The 19,995-nt window shown below is 41.1% G+C and overlaps 1 protein-coding gene across 2 annotated transcripts in view; it reads right to left on the bottom strand.

The window, feature by feature from the left end:
• Wsck (tyrosine-protein kinase Wsck) overlaps nucleotides 1-19,995 on the bottom strand; it is a 61,633-nt gene that overhangs the window by 28,561 nt on the left and 13,077 nt on the right. For both annotated transcript variants that reach the window (XM_071674786.1, XM_071674787.1), the window contains exon 2: nucleotides 7,937-9,373. In XM_071674786.1, coding sequence (XP_071530887.1) covers nucleotides 7,937-9,373 — 1,437 coding nt within the window. The remainder of the gene's footprint in view (nucleotides 1-7,936; nucleotides 9,374-19,995) is intronic.

Below are 19,995 nucleotides of genomic sequence, written 5' to 3'. Positions count from 1 at the left end.
ATGGGGTGTCTAAATGTGTGTGGATGTAACCATGATGAAAAGAAAGGAGAGATAGTTAGTACATGTGAGGAAAGGAAGAACCAGGATGTTCTGGCTTTGCCTGAAACAAAGCTCAAGGGTAAAGGGTTTGGTAATGTCCTGGGAGTAAAGCCAGGGTTGATATGAGGGCAAGAGCTAAGGAAGGGGTATCATTACTGCTGAAGCAAGAATTGTGGGAATGTGTGAAAAATTGTGAGGAAGTGATACTCCCAAGTTGTGGGAGTAAATGAAAGTGTAAGGAAGTGATACTCCACACTGAGGTCAGTAAAAATGAAAGATAAATGTGAGAGGTGGGTGATTATTAGTCCTTATTAACCAGGCCATGAGAAGAAAGATCAAGAGAGGCAAGCGTTTTGTGAGCACTGAGTGAGTGGGAACAGATTTGATGCAAGAAACCAGGTGTTAGTGATGGGTGATTTAAATGCAAAGGTGAGTAATATGGCAGATGAAGGTATGATTTAGAGATTTGGCCTTCTGGCCTGAATGGAAATAGTGAACAGCTTGTAGAGTTGTGTGCTAAAGTAGAGCTTTTGACTGGGGATACCTGGTTTCAAAAGGGGTATACACAAGTTTACATATGTGAATAAGTAGGAAAGACAGCCAACAAGCATTAATGTATTACATAGTAATCGACAAGCATGCAAAACCTAGACCTTTGGATGTGAATGTGCTCATAGGGGCAACTGCAGGGATGTCTGCTTATAATCCAGTGGAGGCAATTTTGAAGAGTTGTAGAGGTTTATGATAAAAAGGAAATGGTGTGGAAAAGAGAGTGGTAAAAGTCAGTGAACTTAGAAAAGATATGTGTATGAAGAAGTACCAAGAAAGATGGGCTGAATGACTGAGGGTGACAGTAAATGGAGCTTGGGAAATGAATGAAGAATGGGATTTATTCAGGAAAGCAGTGCTGGCATGCACAAGAGATGTGTGTGACATATGGGAGGTGGGTAGGTTAGAAAGGGTAAAGCTGCTAGAGCAACAGAAAAGTGAGATATGTAGGCAGTACTTACAAGGAAGAAGTGCAAGTGAATGGGAGATGTATAAGAGAAAACAGCAGGAGGTCAAGATGAAGGTACAGTGGTTGAAAAGAAGGGCAAATGAGAGTTGAGATAAGTGGGTATCAGTAAAAATCAGGGAGAATGAGTTTTTTGGAAGGAGATTAATAGTGTACAAAAAAACAAAAGAACATATGATGACATCAGTGAAGGGGGCAAATGGGAAAGTGGTAACAGGTAGTGATGAAGTGAGGGGATAAAGTGAAAATCTGAAGCGACTGCTGAATGTGTTTGATGAGAGCGTGGCATATGTAGGGTGTTTGGATCACAATAGTATGCAAACTGAGAGAATAATGGTGCGTGGTATGGTGTAGAACACAAGAAGTCAAATGAGGATTGCTCATCCTCATTGAAGTTCATGCTAGGTTGTCTGAATGTGTGTGGATGCAAAAAGGATGAGAAGATGAGAGAGGCTGATAGCATGTTAACCAGAAGATCCTCAATGTTGGGAAAATTGGGAAAGTCTGAAGGGTACACCCTGAGGTTACTGAGAGGATGACAACAAAGGAGAGGGTGGCACTTCTGCTGAAGGAGTTGTGAGAATGTGTTAAAGAGCATAAGGAAGTGGGTTCCATATGATGGAAGTGAAAAGAACGGATTAGAAAAAATGGATGTGTCAGTGCTTAATCTATTCAGTGTCACCTATTGTAGATACAAAGATATCCCGTATACAGCAGAATTTCAATGAATAAATATTTTGACTTTGGAAATTGGGAGAGTAATTCTCACTGAGTAAAAAAGAAAAATCGAGTAGCTCCCCTGATCTTGTAGATGGGTCAAAGGTTGCTTGTGTATGAGGGGGAAATTCCAATTAGAAAGGATCAAAGGTATTTAGGGAAGCACTGCCTGTATGTGCAGGTGAAGCATATGACAAGCAGAAGGAGGGATGGAGATGTTTGGGAATGGATAGAAACTGTTAGGATGAAGTTGCAATGAAAAGAGAGGTGTTAGGCACTACATGCAGGGAAAGAGTGTGAGTGATTTGGAGATGTATGAAGGAAAATGGTATGAGGTAAAGAGGGTGCAAGGGCTGAAAAAGAGGGCAAATGACAAATGGGGTACGAGAGTATCAGCAAACTTCAGGTGAGGACAAGAAAATGTTTTGGATGGGGGTGTATAATGTATGAAAAAAAAAACAATGATTGGATGTATCATTAAAAGAACATAGGGAAGTGGTAACTTGCAAAGACTTCATGAGGAGAAGGACTGAGTACTTTGAAAGACTCCTGAATGTGTTAGATAACAAGGAGGCAGATTTGGAATATCTGAGACATGGGGGGTTTATAGAGTGAGGGAGTTTTGGCAAGTGGTTTTGTGAAGAGGTGGTGAAAGCCTTGTGTAAAATGAAGTGTAGCAAAGCAGCTGGAGTGGAAGGGAGTGCAATTGTATCAATAAGGTTCTTAATGTACAATATGTGCGGCTCAAGGTGAGGAGCTGAAGGACTGATGGAATGCCAAGCATTCTCCTTTTCCTGGCCTATGCTCAAACCTGCCTGCCATCACTTGCTCATCCATTTAATTTCATCCATTTAATCTAATTTCATCCATTTAATTTTCCAAAACATAATTGCAGAATTTGATAAAAAAAAAACTGTAACTTCCTTCATCGAATTTTGCTTCAAAGCATTTCAACAGTCGTTAGAAAGTTCTTTCCAGAATAACTGACAATTCTAGGACCACACACTTGGAATCTACTTATGCAGTGAAAACGTTGAACTCACACACATGCCATCCTGACTCACTCCCCTGCTGCAAATGATTACTTTTTGCTCATATTCAAAGGTGTTGAAAGGCCTTGGGCATCTTGTGCCATCATCACACATCTGATGAAATACAACACCTGGCATGAAAACACTGATATCTGATCTAAGTGAGGCCATCTTCAAATGCCACTGAAGACTAAAAGAGGTTTGGTTGAAGCCTAAGGAGCCCAAATCAAAAAGCAGCAACAGGGCCCCAAAGATGTATTCCCAGGCCCTGGTAATGGGTCAAAGGACGGAGCCAAGCATTCTCCTTTTCCTGGCCTAAGTTCAAACCTGCCTGCCATAACTTAATCATCCACTTAATTTCACAGGGGCTTAATCTGCTGTAAAACAAAAAATTATTTTCCAAAATATAAGCACACAGTTTGATAAAAAAAAACCTGTAACTTCCTTCATCGAATTTTGCTTCAAAGCATTTCAACAGTCGTTAGAAAGTTTTTCTAGAATAAGTGACAATTCTGGGGCCACACACTTGGAATCTACTTATGCAGTGAAAAGGTCAAGCTCACACACATGCCATCCTGACTCACTTCCCTGATGCAAATGATTGCTTTTTGTTCACATTCAATGGTGTTTAAAGGCAACATGAATACTGATACCCCCCAACAAAAGGAGACCAACAAGGTTCTTAGAGGCCCTTTCTCTCTCTAACAACTTTTTTGAAAACTTCCTTAGAATACAATATTAAATTTGGAAAGCAACAGGCTCATACACAAAGCAAAATAAATGTGCAGGTAGTGTAACATAACCAAGAAAAAGTGCATTTGCATTACAATAGGATTACGTGGGGTTTTGGAAAAAAAAAAAGGGGGGGTATCAATAGACCTCGAGTAGAAACACCCCCTGCCCTCTCTCACTTGGCATGGAGAATACCTAGGGAGGTTTTTTTGGAATCTTCTGCCCCAACTGCTTGGGATAGGCCCAGGTTGGGTTGGGCTGGGCTATTGGTCAACTAAGCTGTAGCAAGCCGCAGCCCTTAAGCCCATGTAGCCCCTATAGCCTAGCTGGTCTGATACATTTTGTAGATAACTGTCCAAGGCACCCTTAAATTTCACTGTGCATCCCATGGTGATTCTTATGACTGCAGGGAAGGTTTTGAAGTCTTGCGCCGTGAGCATAAAAGGCCTTCTCTATTTTTGTGTATATCCCATCTTCAGATTTCAGCAGCAGTATTTTATAGTCTTCTATGCATGTTGTGCCCATATGATGTTATTTCCAAGTGTAAGTTGGGGGCCATACCTACTGGAATTTTCCATATTCAATGATATCTTGTATGCACTCCACGGGGTGCAGCCTCTGTTTCAGTTGTTCTTACTTTAGTTCCTTTCCCATGTTTTCCTTGACTGTGAAAGATCTCTGAACAATTCATAATTCTGTACTTTTTCATGCCTAATAGGATGATGTTAACGCAGCAGCATTTTATTTTTGAAAGGAGTGCCTTGAATATAATCATCAATGGTTTCCCTTCTCTAGCCTTGAAAGTCTATAGGATCCAGCCCACCATCTTACTGATAGAGGGAACTGTTGCATTAGCTGAATGTCAAGTTGTTAGACTTTATCAGTTAGAGGTATTTCACATATTCAACTGGTTTATGATAGTGTGTGTCCAGTGTTCATTACTGTTTTTGATTTCATTTTCCCCATACTGGAGGAGCTTAAATTGATCCTAACTGAAAAGCATGTTGTTCTCTATAGCCTTATAGCATCTATTCACAAGAGATTCATACTTATGCTTGTATCATTGGTACTTTGTGCAAGCATTAGTGTCAGATATAAGAATGAGGTGCAAGGGTGCATGCACAGTTCCTTGGGGGACTGAGCTTCGTTTCTGTGGAGTGGCTGGAAATGTCATGGTTTACAACTATGTGATGAGATCTGTTGGTTAAAAAGTTGTACACCTGTCTACTAATTTTTCTGGTCATTCTCATATTTTACATTTTGTGTGCTATGATACCATGGTCACATTTATCAAATACCTCTGCAAAGTCTATGTAAATCACATCAGCATTCTACTTGTATCCTAGAGCTTCAATAATCTTCTCACAATGGTCAAGCACCAGAGAGATGCAAGATCTTCCTATCCCAAAACCATGTTGTTCTGGTTTATGTAGATAGTTGTCCTGTTTTACATTTACTTTCAACTTGCTCTTTTCATACACTCATACTCTGCCACCAGCTTCTGGAGTTCCTCATCAGACCCTGCTACCAGAAATATAGCATCTGCAAACAACAAATTCACCTCCCCTTCCCTCCACCACCACAGCCACAGGATACTGACAACCCACCTCTTGCTCTAAGACCTTTGCATTAATCTCCTTTACTAACTTATCATGGACAGATTAAACAGTCATAATGGCAATGCACATCCTTGACAGAAACTTATCCTTATTGGAAATCACATACCCTATTTCCATCCTACTTGCACACTTGCCTTACTCTTCCAGTAAAGACTCTTTGCTTCACTTAGTACATTTCAATTTACTTAACATATCTGTGTCATCTTTCATTATGCATCTCTGTCAATCCTGTCAAACACATTCCTGAGTTCCATAACTGACTCATACAAGTCATTCTCTTTCTCATAGTATTTCTTGCACAAACTCTTAAAAGCAAACAACTGGTCTGAACACCCTTAACCTCCCCTGAAACCAACCTGATCCTCCCCACTCAACTGCTTTCTGCATAACACTACCCTCTCAACTACTACTCTCCCATAAAACTTACCACATATACTTATCAGACTTATATATATCTGTAATTCAAAGATTCCCTTCTGTCTCCCTTGCGTTAATGCAAGGGGACTATACATTCACCCCTTAAGTCTTGGAACACATGAGAGTTGAACAGCCAAATTAACCAATCAAGATCATTAACCCTCTTCTTGAGAAATTCAAGTGCTTTCTCATCCCAATCCTAATGCTTTCCACATTTCCTCCTGCAATATTTCATCTTAGATATATGACAAATAAGTCTCACATTCAATGAGGTCCATACAATTACATTTATTTCAACATTTGTAATCCTATCACACATTTTATTTATTTATTTTGCTTTGTCGCTGTCTCCCGCGTTTGTGAGGTAGCGCAAGGAAACAGATGAAAGAAATGGCCAAACCCACCCCCATACACATGTATATACACACACGTCCACACACGCAAATATACATAGCCTTTATTCATTCCCATCGCCACCTCGCCACACATGGAATACCATCCCCCTCCCCCCTCATGTGTGCGAGGTAGCGCTAGGAAAAGACAACAAAGGCCTCATTCGTTCACACTCAGACTCTACCTGTCATGCAATAATGCCCGAAACCACAGCTCCCTTTCCACATCCAGGCCCCACACAGCTTTCCATGGTTTACCCCAGACGCTTCACATGCCCTGATTCAATCCACTGACAGCACGTCAACCCCGGTATACCACATCGATCCAATTCACTCTATTCCTTGCCCTCCTTTCACCCTCCTGCATGTTCAGGCCCCGATCACTCAAAATCTTTTTCACTCCATCTTTCCACCTCCAATTTGGTCTCCCACTTCTCCTCGTTCCCTCCACCTCCGACACATATATCCTCTTGGTCAATCTTTCCTCACTCATTCTCTCCATGTGCCCAAACCATTTCAAAACACCCTCTTCTGCTCTCTCAACCATGCTCTTTTTATTTCCACACATCTCTCTTACCCTTACATTACTTACTCGATCAAACCACCTCACACCACACATTGTCCTCAAACATCTCATTTCCAGCACATCCACTCTCCTGCGCACAACTCTATCCATAGCCCACGCCTCGCAACCATACAACATTGTTGGAACCACTATTCCTTCAAACTTACCCATTTTTGCTTTCCAAGATAATGTTCTCGACTTCCACACATTCTTCAAGGCTCCTAGGATTTTCGCCCCCTCCCCCACCCTATGATTCACTTCCGCTTCCATGGTTCCATCCGCTGCCAGATCCACTCCCAGATATCTAAAACACTTTACTTCCTCCAGTTTTTCTCCATTCAAACTTACCTCCCAATTGACTTGACCCTCAACCCTACTGTACCTAATAACCTTGCTCTTATTCACATTTACTCTTAACTTTCTTCTTTCACACACTTTACCAAACTCAGTCACCAGCTTCTGCAGTTTCTCACATGAATCAGCCACCAGCGCTGTATCATCAGCAAACAACAACTGACTCACTTCCCAAGCTCTCTCATCCACAACAGACTTCATTCTTGCCCCTCTTTCCAAAACTCTTGCATTCACCTCCCTCACAACCCCATCCATAAACAAATTAAACAACCATGGAGACATCACACACCCCTGCCGCAAACCTACATTCACTGAGAACCAATCACTTTCCTCTCTTCCTACTCGTACACATGCCTTACATCCTTGATAAAAACTTTTCACTGCTTCCAACAACTTGCCACCCACACCATATATTTTTAATACCTTCCACAGAGCATCTCTATCAACTCTATCATATGCCTATCACACATATCTGTTCATATCTATTATCAAGTACATTTAGTTTGGTGGCACCTAGCTGAATTTCCTTATAAACATAGTCACTAACCCATTTCATGCATTCTAGTAAATCCCTACACTGACATCTGTAACATCATCTGAAGACTTCTTCATGGAAAACAGGATTTGCAATCACATAAGTGTATTAATTACGAGCAATATAAAATGAAGAAAAACAATGAGGGGTGCCTTAACAGGTACATGGAAAAAAATGTGTGTGGACCATGATTACACTAAATGAGAGAACAATAAAGGATAAAGGAGCGCCATGAATATAGCAAAAGAAAGCCAATTTAATGAATACATATATTAAACTTAGTTCCATACTTCAATTTTCAAGGATCAGTCAAAAGATGACCCTCTGTTTTGTATATTACACATGAAAACTATTAACTCAAACCTTGGCTATGTATGTCAACCTAATCCCTTAACATTCTACTTTTGTCAACAGGTGATCTCAAGCAACATGACACCAAAAATTAAGTAATCCATTAAAGTTATTAATGATGACACCCATATAAAGTTTTAGGAACTAATAAACCTTCAGATAAACTTACCTTTCTGACATCTCCAAACTTGCCAGTTCCAATATCCCCCACAATGTTGAGCCCTTGGTGGGGTATAATCCAAACTTTTTCCTTAAGTTGACGATAGTGGTCTGTTGGGGGTGTCTCCTCATCTACATAATGAGCACCCACTGCATAGCCATTTTCTACATCCTGATTTGGCTGGTGTGCATTAACTGCCAACTCTTGATTTTCTGAGGATCGACGATTTTTCTTGACCACAACCCTCAAAACTACATACAAAACAATGGAAGCAACAAGAAGGAAACCAAATAAGCCTATGGCAATGGACAGCCCTAAGATCATTGTCTGGTTGTTGGCTAAGTGGATGCTTGCTTGGGAATTCTTGCCAGCATTTCTACCTTTGCCATCAAGTACAGTGCTTTCATGCTGTTCATGATTTGAGGGTGAATAAGATGCCTTTGTTTCATTAATTGTACTCAGGACCCCAAGTAATATGTGATAATCTAAACCTTCCTCTAATGGTGCATTGTAATATTTACCATACTGTTTTCTGTCACCAACTGTGAATGTGGTAATAAAGCTGTCTGGAGAAAACTGAGCTGTGATATAAAATGGGAGGGCTTTCTCAGTAGCTGCAGAGTAATCTTCAAGTAATTCTGGCTGAAGCTCAACACTAACAGTTCCATCTACAACCACAACCTGATAAGCTGTAACAGGACCATTGGTTGGAGTAACAGACTGTAGCTGTACAGTCATGGTGGTGGGAGTCCGACTCAAAAGTTGGGGGGATGCAGGAGTTTCAGGTTTTCCAACTTTAGTCCACATTTCCCTAGATCGACGATAACCAAGACCAGTAGCTGAGGCAGCTGCAACTTCCACCAAATACTTTGTACCTGACTGAACATTATAAAGCCTAGCTGTGTGAGTGTGGGCAGAGAAAACCCACTTCATTGGTTTAGGTGGGTCTCTTTCACTATAAGTAAAAATTGGATCGGCAGTAACATGATACTCTAAAATTTCTGACAGTCCTTTGGCAGGTGGCTCCCAGTTAATACGCAAGCTGGATGGTTCACTATCTATTTGTGTGAGGGAGACAGGAGCACCCAGGATACCATGGCCAATTTCATAAACATTTATTGCTCCAGCACCACCACACTTCTGAGTGGAGTTTGCTGAGCAATGAGCAGTGCACAGATCAGAAGATTGGCCACTTAAAGTGTCTCCACATAAACATTTGTCACCATCAAATAACCCTGCATATCTCATTAATTTTGATCGGCATTCTTCTACACAAGCAGTCACACTGGTTCCACTAGCTGCACTGGATGAATGGTACATAAAGTCAGGTCTCTCAGCATCTTCTGTGAAGCAACCCAAAGGTATGATGTCCTCTCCTGGGGTTGCCAAGCAACAACAAACCAGCACTGTTGCCAACACAAACAAGTCTCCGCCACTTCTCCCCATCTGTAAAGCAAAGGATATTGTACAATTTTTAGGTACTCACAATACATCAGTAAAATTGCCCATAAGGAAATACAATAAATAACAAAGTAAATAATTACAAGAACACTACATCATATTTTAAGGGAAAAGAAGGAACCAAGCAGGGAGTGTTCATCCTCCTCAAAGGCTCATGCTGAAGGGAGGAGAGATAGGTAGTATGTTCTCGAGGAAAGAAACCTAGACATTCTAGCTTCAAGTGAAACAAAGCTCAGGAGCAAAGGGAAAGAATGGTTTGGAAATGTCTTAGGAGTAAAGTCAGAGTTTGGTGAAAGGACAAGAGCTAAGGAAGGAGTACCACTACTCCTGAAGGAGTTGTGGGAGTGTTTAATAAGAGTCCAAAGAAGTAAATTATGTAGGTAAAACTGAAAGTGGATGGTGAGAGCTGGGTGATTATTAGTGCTTAGGCACCTGGCTACGAGAAGAAAGATAATGAGAGGTAAGAGTTTTGGGAGCAGCTGGGTAAATGCGTCAGCAGTTTTGATGTAAAAGACCATGTACTGGTGATGGGTGATTCAAATGCGAAGGTAAGTAATGTGGCAGTTACAGGTACAATTGGGGTGCATAGGGTATTCAGTGTTATGAATGGAAATGGGGAACAGCTTGTTGAGTTATGTGCTGAAAAAGGACTGGTGATTGGGAATACCCATTTAAAAAGAGGGATATGGATTATTCTTAAAATTTTACATCTTTCTTTGACTATCTTGGTAAGAGCTGGTAGGCAGCCAATGACCATGTAGGTAATATATATTACCAGTATGCCCACCTGGGTATCAGGAGGGTTAGTGACATCTGCTTAGTGAGTCAGCACATTAGCGGTTGTCAAACTGCACTCCTCTAACCCAGGGAGCTGTCTTTTCTTTCTGCTTCACTAACATGAGGATTACTGGCATTCTGTCCACAAACAGACACTTTCTCCTTGTCATATGTAACACCTGACAACACTTAACTCACACAGCTCATTCTTTGTAACTCTAGATTTTTCTGCGCTGAGCACCATGCGCTAGCCCTGTCTTTGGCAAAATGGTAGGAGCAGTAAACAGAAATAGTAGGTATGAACATTTAGGCTGGAGCATTAGGTAGAAACATTAGGTAGAAGCATTAGATAGAAGTAGTCATTAGGAATATGAGGTAGAAGCCTCTGCAAACACTATGCTACACTTGCCCTCTTCCAGTGGCCTGTTAAGGGTGAGGCACTAAAGGCTAAGAAGCAGCACTGGAGTTCTTTAGTTATGGAGACTCTGTTGCCATGGCCACTACTTTGCGGGAGTTCCAATTGGAACAGGCATCAGCGATGTAGTAGTAGACTATCTAAACTCCTCCTATGAGACAGTGGCATCCTCTCACTGCAAGCTAAGATCCTCTACCACAAGGATTTCAATGTTCACCAGAGGGAATGGTTAAATTCCTCCCTTATGGATGATGGAGGGATTGAATCCCTCATGTTCTCCATTCACAATGATTTAGGGCATATCATCTTCCACCCTACCCATATTCCTGACTGCTGTGACCACTCTCCTATCAATCTGGATCTGCTTTTCACCTCTAGTTCACCCTGCTGAAACAACAAAATCTCACCCACAATTAGTTCATCTGATCACACTCTCATAAATGTATCTATCTTAATGAAACCTCCCCATCCAGCAGCCCCTTCTAAGCATAAATGCTGGCACCTCAACAAAGCTGACTGGAATAATCTATGTAACTTCCTTTCTGACTTCCCTTTAAATTACTGTCTTGTGTGGAGATGCTTCTGTCTCTGCCAAATGCATAGCAGAGGTTATTCTTGTTGAAATGGAAGCAATTATCTCCTCTTCCTCTAAGACAACCTCTTCTTCCAATGCATGGTTCAACCATTCCTGTTTTGAGGCCATTCATGCAAGGGATCAAGCATATCAAGCTTGGATAACTTCTCATCCCTCTGATTCCCATTCAGCTTTTATCATTGTCCATAGTCAATGCAAATATGGTATCTGTCAGGGAAAGTATTCTTTTATTCAAAGGAAGTGCAACAACCTCTCCTCATCATCCAGTGATAGGTCTTTCTGGTATTCAGCTAAAGGCATCTCAAACAACTTCTGTTGCTCTACCTTTCCTTTACTTTTGCATTTCTATGGTACTATAGCTGTCTCTTCCACTGAAAAAGCAACTCTCTGTGGTTCCTGTTTCTCCTCTAACTCCACCATCATCCTCCATCCCCTGATGCTCTTCTTACTAATCCTATGCCCCTCCTCATAATTTCTTTTTGAACCGTCCAAAAACACTTTTCTCTGGACACAAACAAGGCTTATGGTCCTGATGGCATCCATCCCCATGTACTGAAAGAGAGTGACTCTGAACTTGCACCTGTGCTTACTTGTTTGCTCCATTTCTGTTTAAGAACCAAAACTTTTCCTTCTCCTTCAAAGCCTGCATTGATACATCCCATCCCTAAGAAGGGTGACCGTTCTGACCCCTCTAACTTTTGTCCTATTGCTTTGACATCTATCATTTCCAAAGTTTTTGAATCCTTCCTCAACTCCTATATCCTTGAACACCTAAAAGCACACAGCCTTCTCTCTGATCACCAGTATGGTTTCCATAAGGCGAGGTACACAGGTGATATTCTTTCCTATCTTACTAATGTCTGGTTATCACTCCTGAGAGACTTTTGAGAGTCAAGCGTAGCTGCCCTTGACATATCCAAATCTTTTAAAAAGGTGTGACATCAGGGGTCTCATCTTTAAGTTCCCCTCTTTTGGCTTCCCTCCCTTACTTTGCTTCTCCATACCTAGCCTCCTCTCCGGTCGATCTATCTCTGTTGTTGTTGATGGATCAGCCTCATCCCACTTCTCCATCACTTTTTTTCTCCTTTTTTTTCAATGATTTCCTCTCTTCCAAAAATCAACAAAGGCACTTATATGCTGATGACTCAACACAGCATTCATCCACATCCTTCAATTCTGCTCCTTCTTCTCTCACTCGATCTGCATCTCATCTTGACACTTTCTCAATAAAATCAGACTTGGACAGGATATCTCAGAGGGGAAGATGAAATCTAGTTAAGTTTAAAGCCTTCAAGACCCAGTTTCTACCCATCTCTATCAAACACTCCTTACCACTCTCATTTCTCCTTTGACGGTTCTGTAATTCCATCTCTTGACTCAATGGACATACTTGGTATTACTGTAATACCTACTTTTTCTTGGAAACCCCACATTGTGGGAATAGCTAAGTCTGCCTCTAAGAAACTGGGTGTCCTGTTTAGATGTTGAAACTTTTTCTTCTGAAAAGTTGCTCTGTTTATACAAAGGAATGATTCATCCTTGCAAGGAGGACTGCTTTCACATACCCATTCCGCAAATCCACATTCGCATGGAACCACTCAACCTCCTTTCTACTTGCACACACACACATGCCTTACTCTATACATAAAAACTCCCCAAAGTTTCAAATAGCTTTCCTCCCAAACCATATGTTTATTACACCTGCAAAGCATTTCTTTATGAATCCTATCATATACTTTCTCTAGATTCATAAAAACCATATAGAGATCCTTCTGTTTCTCTAAATATTTCTCACACATTTTCCAAGCAAACACTTGATATATCCTCAAACACACCTGAAATCACACTATTGCTACCTAGTCTGATGCTTTGTGCATGCTAACACCCTCTCAATCACCACTCTTCTATATATCCTACCAATCATGCTCAACAAACTTATTTCTCTGTAATATGACATTCACCTTTGTTCCCTTGCCTTTATACACTGGCACTATGCACACATTCCATTAATCCTCAGGCACTCACCATAATCCATACATACACTGGAAATCATAACTAACCAATCTATAAAACAGGCACCCCCTTTCTTACCTGTATCATTTATTTCAGCTGCCTTAACACATCTCACCTTATGCAAGGTTTTCATCACCTCTTCTCTCTTTCCAGTACCAATCGCCAAGACTCTCTTCATTCACATACATCCTGAACCAAACACCCTACATCTATCACCCTATCATCAAACACATTCAACAATCCCTCAGAATAATCACACCATCTCCTTCTCACCTAATCAATGCCTGCTACCACTTCCCCATTTACCCCCTTCATTGATGTTCCCCCATGTTCTCTTTTTTTTCTCACACTATTAACTTTCAAAAGATCTTCAAGGAAGAGAGGAAAAGCAATGAGAACAGCAAGGAAACAAAAATGCAAAAAACCATATGAAGCAAGAGGACAGAACAGACATGCCACTACTGACGAGAGGTTAGAAATATCAGACTGCTAGAGATGTATACAAATGTAGATGGACCAGTAGTAAATGTTAAAGAGCAAGAAATCAAATATAAAATTAAAAAACTACATCTGATATTGTCAGATGTGTGGATAAAAACCTACTAAAGACATAAGATCATGCCTGCTTTGTCCAGAAGTATTTTTTTATTTTACTTATTTTGCTTTGTCGCTGTCTCCCGCTGTTAGCGAGGTAGCGCAAGGAAACAGATGAAAGAAATGGCCCAACCCACCCACATACACATTATACATACACGTCCACACACGCAAATATACATACCTATACATCTCAATGTACACATATATATACACACACAGACATATACATATATACACATGTACATAATTCATACTGTCTGCCTTTATCTATTCCCATCGCCACCTTGCCACACATGGAATAACAACCCCCTCCCCCCTCATGTGTACGGGGTAGCACTAGGAAAAGACAACTAAGGCCACATTCGTTCACACTCAGTCTCTAGCTGTCATGTAATAATGCACCGAAACCACAGCTCCCTTTAAACATCCAGGCCCCACACAACTTTCCATGGTTTACCCCAGATGCTTCACATGCCCTGGTTCAATCCACTGACAGCACGTCGACCCCAATATACTACATCGTTCCAATTCACTCTATTCCTTGCACGCCTTTCACCCTCCGGCATGTTCAGGCCCCGATCACTCAAAATCTTTTTCACTCCATCTTTCCACCTCCAATTTGGTCTCCCACTTCTCCTCGTTCCCTCCACTTCCGACACATATATCCTCTTGGTCAATCTTTCCTCACTCATTCTCTCCATGTGACCAAACCATTTCAAAACACCCTCTTCTGCTCTCTCAACCATACTCTTTTCATTTCCACACATCTCTCTTACCCTTACATTACTTACTCGATCAAACCATCTCACACAACATATTGTCCTCAAACATCTCATTTCCAGCTCATCCACCCTCCTGCGCACAACTCTATCCATAGCCCACGCCTCGTAACCATACAACATTGTTGGAACCACTATTCCTTCAAACATACCCATTTTTGCTTTCCGAGATAATGTTCTCGACTTCCAAACATTCTTCAAGGCTCAAGGAATTTTCGCCCCCTCCCCCAACCTATGATTCACTTCCACTTCCATGGTTCCATCTGCTGCCAGATCCACTCCCAGATATCTAAAACACTTCACTTCCTCCAGTTTCTCTCCATTCAAACTTACCTCCCAATTGACTTGACCCTCAACCCTACTGTAGCTAATAACCTTGCTCTTGTTTACGTTTACTCTTAACTTTCTTCTTTCACACACTTTACCAAACTCAGTCACCAGCTTCTGCAGTTTCTCACATGAATCAGCCACCAGGGCTGTATCATCAGCGAACAACAACTGACTCACTTCCCAAGCTCTCTCATCCACAACAGACTGCATACTTGCCCCTCTTTCCAAAACTCTTGCATTCACCTCCCTAACAACCCCATCCATAAACAAATTAAACAACCATGGAGACATCACACACCCCTGCCGCAAACCTACATTCACTGAGAACCAATCACTTTCCTCTCTTCCTACAAGTACACATGCCTTAAATCCTCAATAAAAACTTTTCACTGCTTCTAACAACTTGCCTCCCACACCATATATTCTTAATACCTTCCACAAAGCATCTCTATCAACTCTTATCATATGCCTTCTCCAGATCCATAAATGCTACATACAAATCCATTTGCTTTCTAAGTATTTCTCATACATTCTTCAAAGCAAACACCTGATCCACACATCCTCTACCACTTCTGAAACCACACTGCTCTTCCCCAATCTGATGCTCTGTACATGCCTTCACCCTCTCAATCAATACCCTCCCAGATAATTTACCAGGAATACTCAGCAAACTCATACCTCTGTAATTTGAGAACTCACTCTTATCCCCTTTGCCTTTGTACAATGGCACTATGCAAGCATTCTGCCAATCCTCAGGCACCTCACCATGAGTCATACATACATTAAATAACCTTACCAACCAGTCAACAATACAGTCACCCCCTTTTTTAATAAATTCCACTGCAATACCATCCAAACCTGCTGCCTTGCCAGCTTTCATCTTCCGCAAAGCTTTTACTACCTCTTCTCTGTTTACCAAATCATTTTCCCTAACCCTCTCACTTTGCACATCACCTCGACCAAAACACCCTATATCTGCCACTCTAGCAGCAAACACATTCAACAAACCTTCAAAATACTCACTCCATCTCCTTCTCACATCACCACTACTTGTTATCACCTCCCCATTAGCCCCCTTCACTGAAGTTCCCATTTGCTCCCTTGTCTTATGCACTTTATTTACCTCCTTCCAAAACATCTTTTTATTCTCCCTAAAATCTAATGATACTCTCTCACCCCAACTCTCATTTGCCCTCTTTTTCACCTCTTGCACCTTTCTGTTGACCTCCTGCCTCTTTCTTTTATACATCTCCCACTCATTTGCATTTTTTCCCTGCAAAAATTGTCCAAATGCCTCTCTCTTCTCTTTCACTAATAATCTTCTTCATCCCACCACTCGCTACCCTTTCTAATCAACCCACCTCCCACGCTTCTCATGCCACAAGCATCTTTTGCGCAAGCCATCACTGCTTCCCTAAATACATCCCATTCCTCCCCCACTCCCCTTACCTCCTTTGCTCTCACCTTTTTCCATTCTGTACTCAGAATGTACTGTACTCTGTACTCTCCTGGTACTTCCTCACACAAGTCTCCTTCCCAAGCTCACTTACTCTCACCACTCTTCACCCCAACATTCTCTCTTCTTTTCTGAAAACCTCTACAAATCTTCACCTTCGCCTCCACAAGATAATGATCAGACATCCCTCCAGCTGCACCTCTCAGCACATTAACATCCAAAAGTCTCTCTTTCGCGTGCCTATCAATTAACACAAAATCCAATAACGCTCTTTGGCCATCTCTCCTACTTACATACGTATACTTATGTATATCTCACTTTTTAAACCAGGTATTCCCAATCACCAGTCCTTTCTCAGCACACATATATCCACAAGCTCTTCACCATTTCCATTTACAACACTGAACACCCCATGTATACCAATTATTCCCTCAACTGCCACATTACTCACCTTTGCATTCAAATCACCCATCACTATAACCTGGTCTTTTGCATCAAAACCACTAACACACTCATTCAGCTGCTCCCAAAACACTTGCCTCTCATGATCCTTCTTCTCATGCCCAGGTGCATATGCACCAATAATCACCCATATCTCTCCATCAACTTTCAGTTTTACCCATATCAATCTAGAATTTACTGTCCAGAAGTATACCAAAAAATAAGGTAATAGGGATAATGCCAGGTAACTGTGATCATGTTAACAAATATTTGTTACAAAATAATGTACAGAAGCAAATTCACTTCTTTCAAATAAAAGAGTATGCATTTTTTTTTCTTTTGTTTTCATGTGCCATCTCTACTTACAATGTATATGTAATATACAGGTACTGTATTACATGTCTAAACTGCTGAAAGAGGTAACTGAATTAGCATGCATCCATAATCACTTGATAAGAAACCAAAGAATTGTTGGAAGAAGTTTATATTTATACCATAAATTACAAACACTGCATGGCATGTGTGACTAATGTACTACAAGGATTGAAAATGAGAGAACTCATTTACATATGAGGGGTAATTGGGATTACAGAAAAATTCTTTAAGATTCCATAAATGTATAGCATAACTGGTATTGCATTAAATCAAGATCCCTTAATTGGACAATATAATTGGGACTACAGTAAAAGTTGTTTGTGATTCCACAAACGAAATGCATTAAAAGTTTTGTTCATGGTTCTATCATAACATAGTTACTGCCATTGTTTTCTCTTACACACATAAAATTTCATAAAGCATCAGCGTCAGCGAGGAAGTGCAAGGAAACAGACGAAGAATGGACCTACCACCCACATACACTTATACATATACATAAACACCCATACACGCACATAAACATACATATACATTTCAACGTATACATATATATACATACACGGACATATATTATTATTATACTTTGTCGCTGTCTTGCGCCTTAGCGAGGTAATGCAAGGAAACAGATGAAAGAATGGCCCAACCCACCCACATACACATGTATATACATAAACGTCCACACACTCACATATACATACCTATACATCTCAATGTATACATATAAATACACACACACAGACATATACATAAACACACATGTACATAATTCATACTGTCTGCCCTTATTCATTCCTGTTGCCACCCCGCCACACATGATATGAAAACCACCTCCTCCTGCATGTGCACTAGGTAACGCTAGGAAAAGACAACAAAGGCCACATTCGTTCACACTCAGTCTCTAGCTGTCATATATAATGCACCGAAACCACAGCTCCCATTCCACATCCAGGCCCCACAGAACTTTCCATGGTTTACCCCAGACACTTCACATGCCCTGGTTCAATCCACTGACAGCATGTTGACCCCGGTATACCACATCGTTCCAATTCACTCTATTCCTTGCACGCCTTTCACCCTCCTGCATGTTCAGGCCCCGATCTCTTGAAACCTTTTTCACTCCATCTTTCCACCTCCAATTTGGTCTCCTACTTCTCCTCGTTCCCTTCACCTCTGACACATATATCCTCTTTGTCAATCTTTCCTCACTCATTCTCTCCATGTGACCAAACCATTTTAAAACACCCTCTTCTGCTCTCTCAACCACACTCTTTTTATTACCACACATCTCTCTTACCCTTTCATTACTTACTTGATTGAAACACCTCACACCACATATTGTCCTCAAACATCTCATTTCCAGCACATCCACCCTCCTCCACACAACTCTATCTATAGGCCACGCCTCGCAACCAAACAACATTGTTGGAACCACTATTCCTTCAAACATACCCATTTTTGCTTTCCAAGATAACGTTCTCGACTTCCACACATTTTTCAATGCTCCCAGAACTTTCGCCCCCTCCCCCACCTAATGATTCACTTCCACTTCCATGGTTCCATCCGCTGCCAAATCCACTCCCAATCTCTAAAACACTTCACTTCCTCTAGTTTTTCTCCATTCAAACTTACCTCCCAATTGACTTGTCCCTCAACTCTACTCTACCTAATAACCTTGCTCTTATTCACATTTACTCTCAGTTTTCTTCTCTCACACACTTTACCAAACTCAGTCACCAGCTTCTGCAGTTTCTCACACGAATCAGCCACCAGCGCTGTATCATCAGCAAACAACAACTGACACTTCCCAAGCTCTCATCCACAACAGACTGCATACTTGCCCCTCTTTCCAAAACTCTTGCATTCACCTCCCTAGCAACCCCATCCATAAACAAATTAAACAACTATGGAGACATCACACATCCCTGCCGCAAACCAACATTTACTGAGAACCAATCACTTTCCTCTCTTCCTACACATACAAATGCCTTACATCCTCGATAAAAACTTGTCACTGCTTCTAACAACTTACCTCCCACACCATATATTTACACCATATATTCTTAATACCTTCCACAGAGCATCTCTTTCAACTCTATCATATGCCTTCTCCAGATCCAGCAATACTACATACAAATCCATTTGCTTTTCTAAGTATATTTCATATACATTCTTCAAAGCAAACACCTGATCCACACATCCTCTACCACTTCTGAAACCACAATGTTCTTCCCCAATCTGATACTCTGTACATACCTTGACCCTCTCAATCAATACCTTCCTATATAATTTCCCAGGAATACTCAATAAACTTATACCTCTGTACTTTGAGGACTCACTCTTATCTCCTTTGCCTTTTTACAATGGCACTATGCAAGCATTCCGCAAGTCCTCAGGCACCTAACCATGAGTCACACATAACATCAAATAACCTTACCAACCAGTCAACAATACAGTCACCCACTTTTTTAATAAATTCGACTGCAATACCATCCAAACCTGCTGCCTTGCTAGCTTTCATCTTCTGCAAAGCTTTTACTACCTCTTCTCTGTTCACCAAATCATTCTCCCTAGCCCTCTCACTTTGCACACCACCTCGACCAAAACACCCCATATCTGCCACTCTATCAGCAAACAAATTCAACAAACCTTCAAAATAATCACTCCATCTCCTTTTCACATCACCACTCCTTGTTATCACCTCACAATTAGCCCCCTTCACTGATGTTCCCATTTCCCTTGTCTTATGCACTTTATTTACCTCCTTCCAAAACATCTTTTTATTCTCCCTGAAATCTAATGACACTCTCTCACCCCAACTCTCATTTGCCC

This window comes from Panulirus ornatus, chromosome 20 (genome assembly GCF_036320965.1).
Source record: "Panulirus ornatus isolate Po-2019 chromosome 20, ASM3632096v1, whole genome shotgun sequence".
NCBI classification, from domain to species: Eukaryota; Metazoa; Arthropoda; class Malacostraca; order Decapoda; family Palinuridae; genus Panulirus; species Panulirus ornatus.
This window is presented reverse-complemented; position numbering and strand designations above follow the sequence as displayed.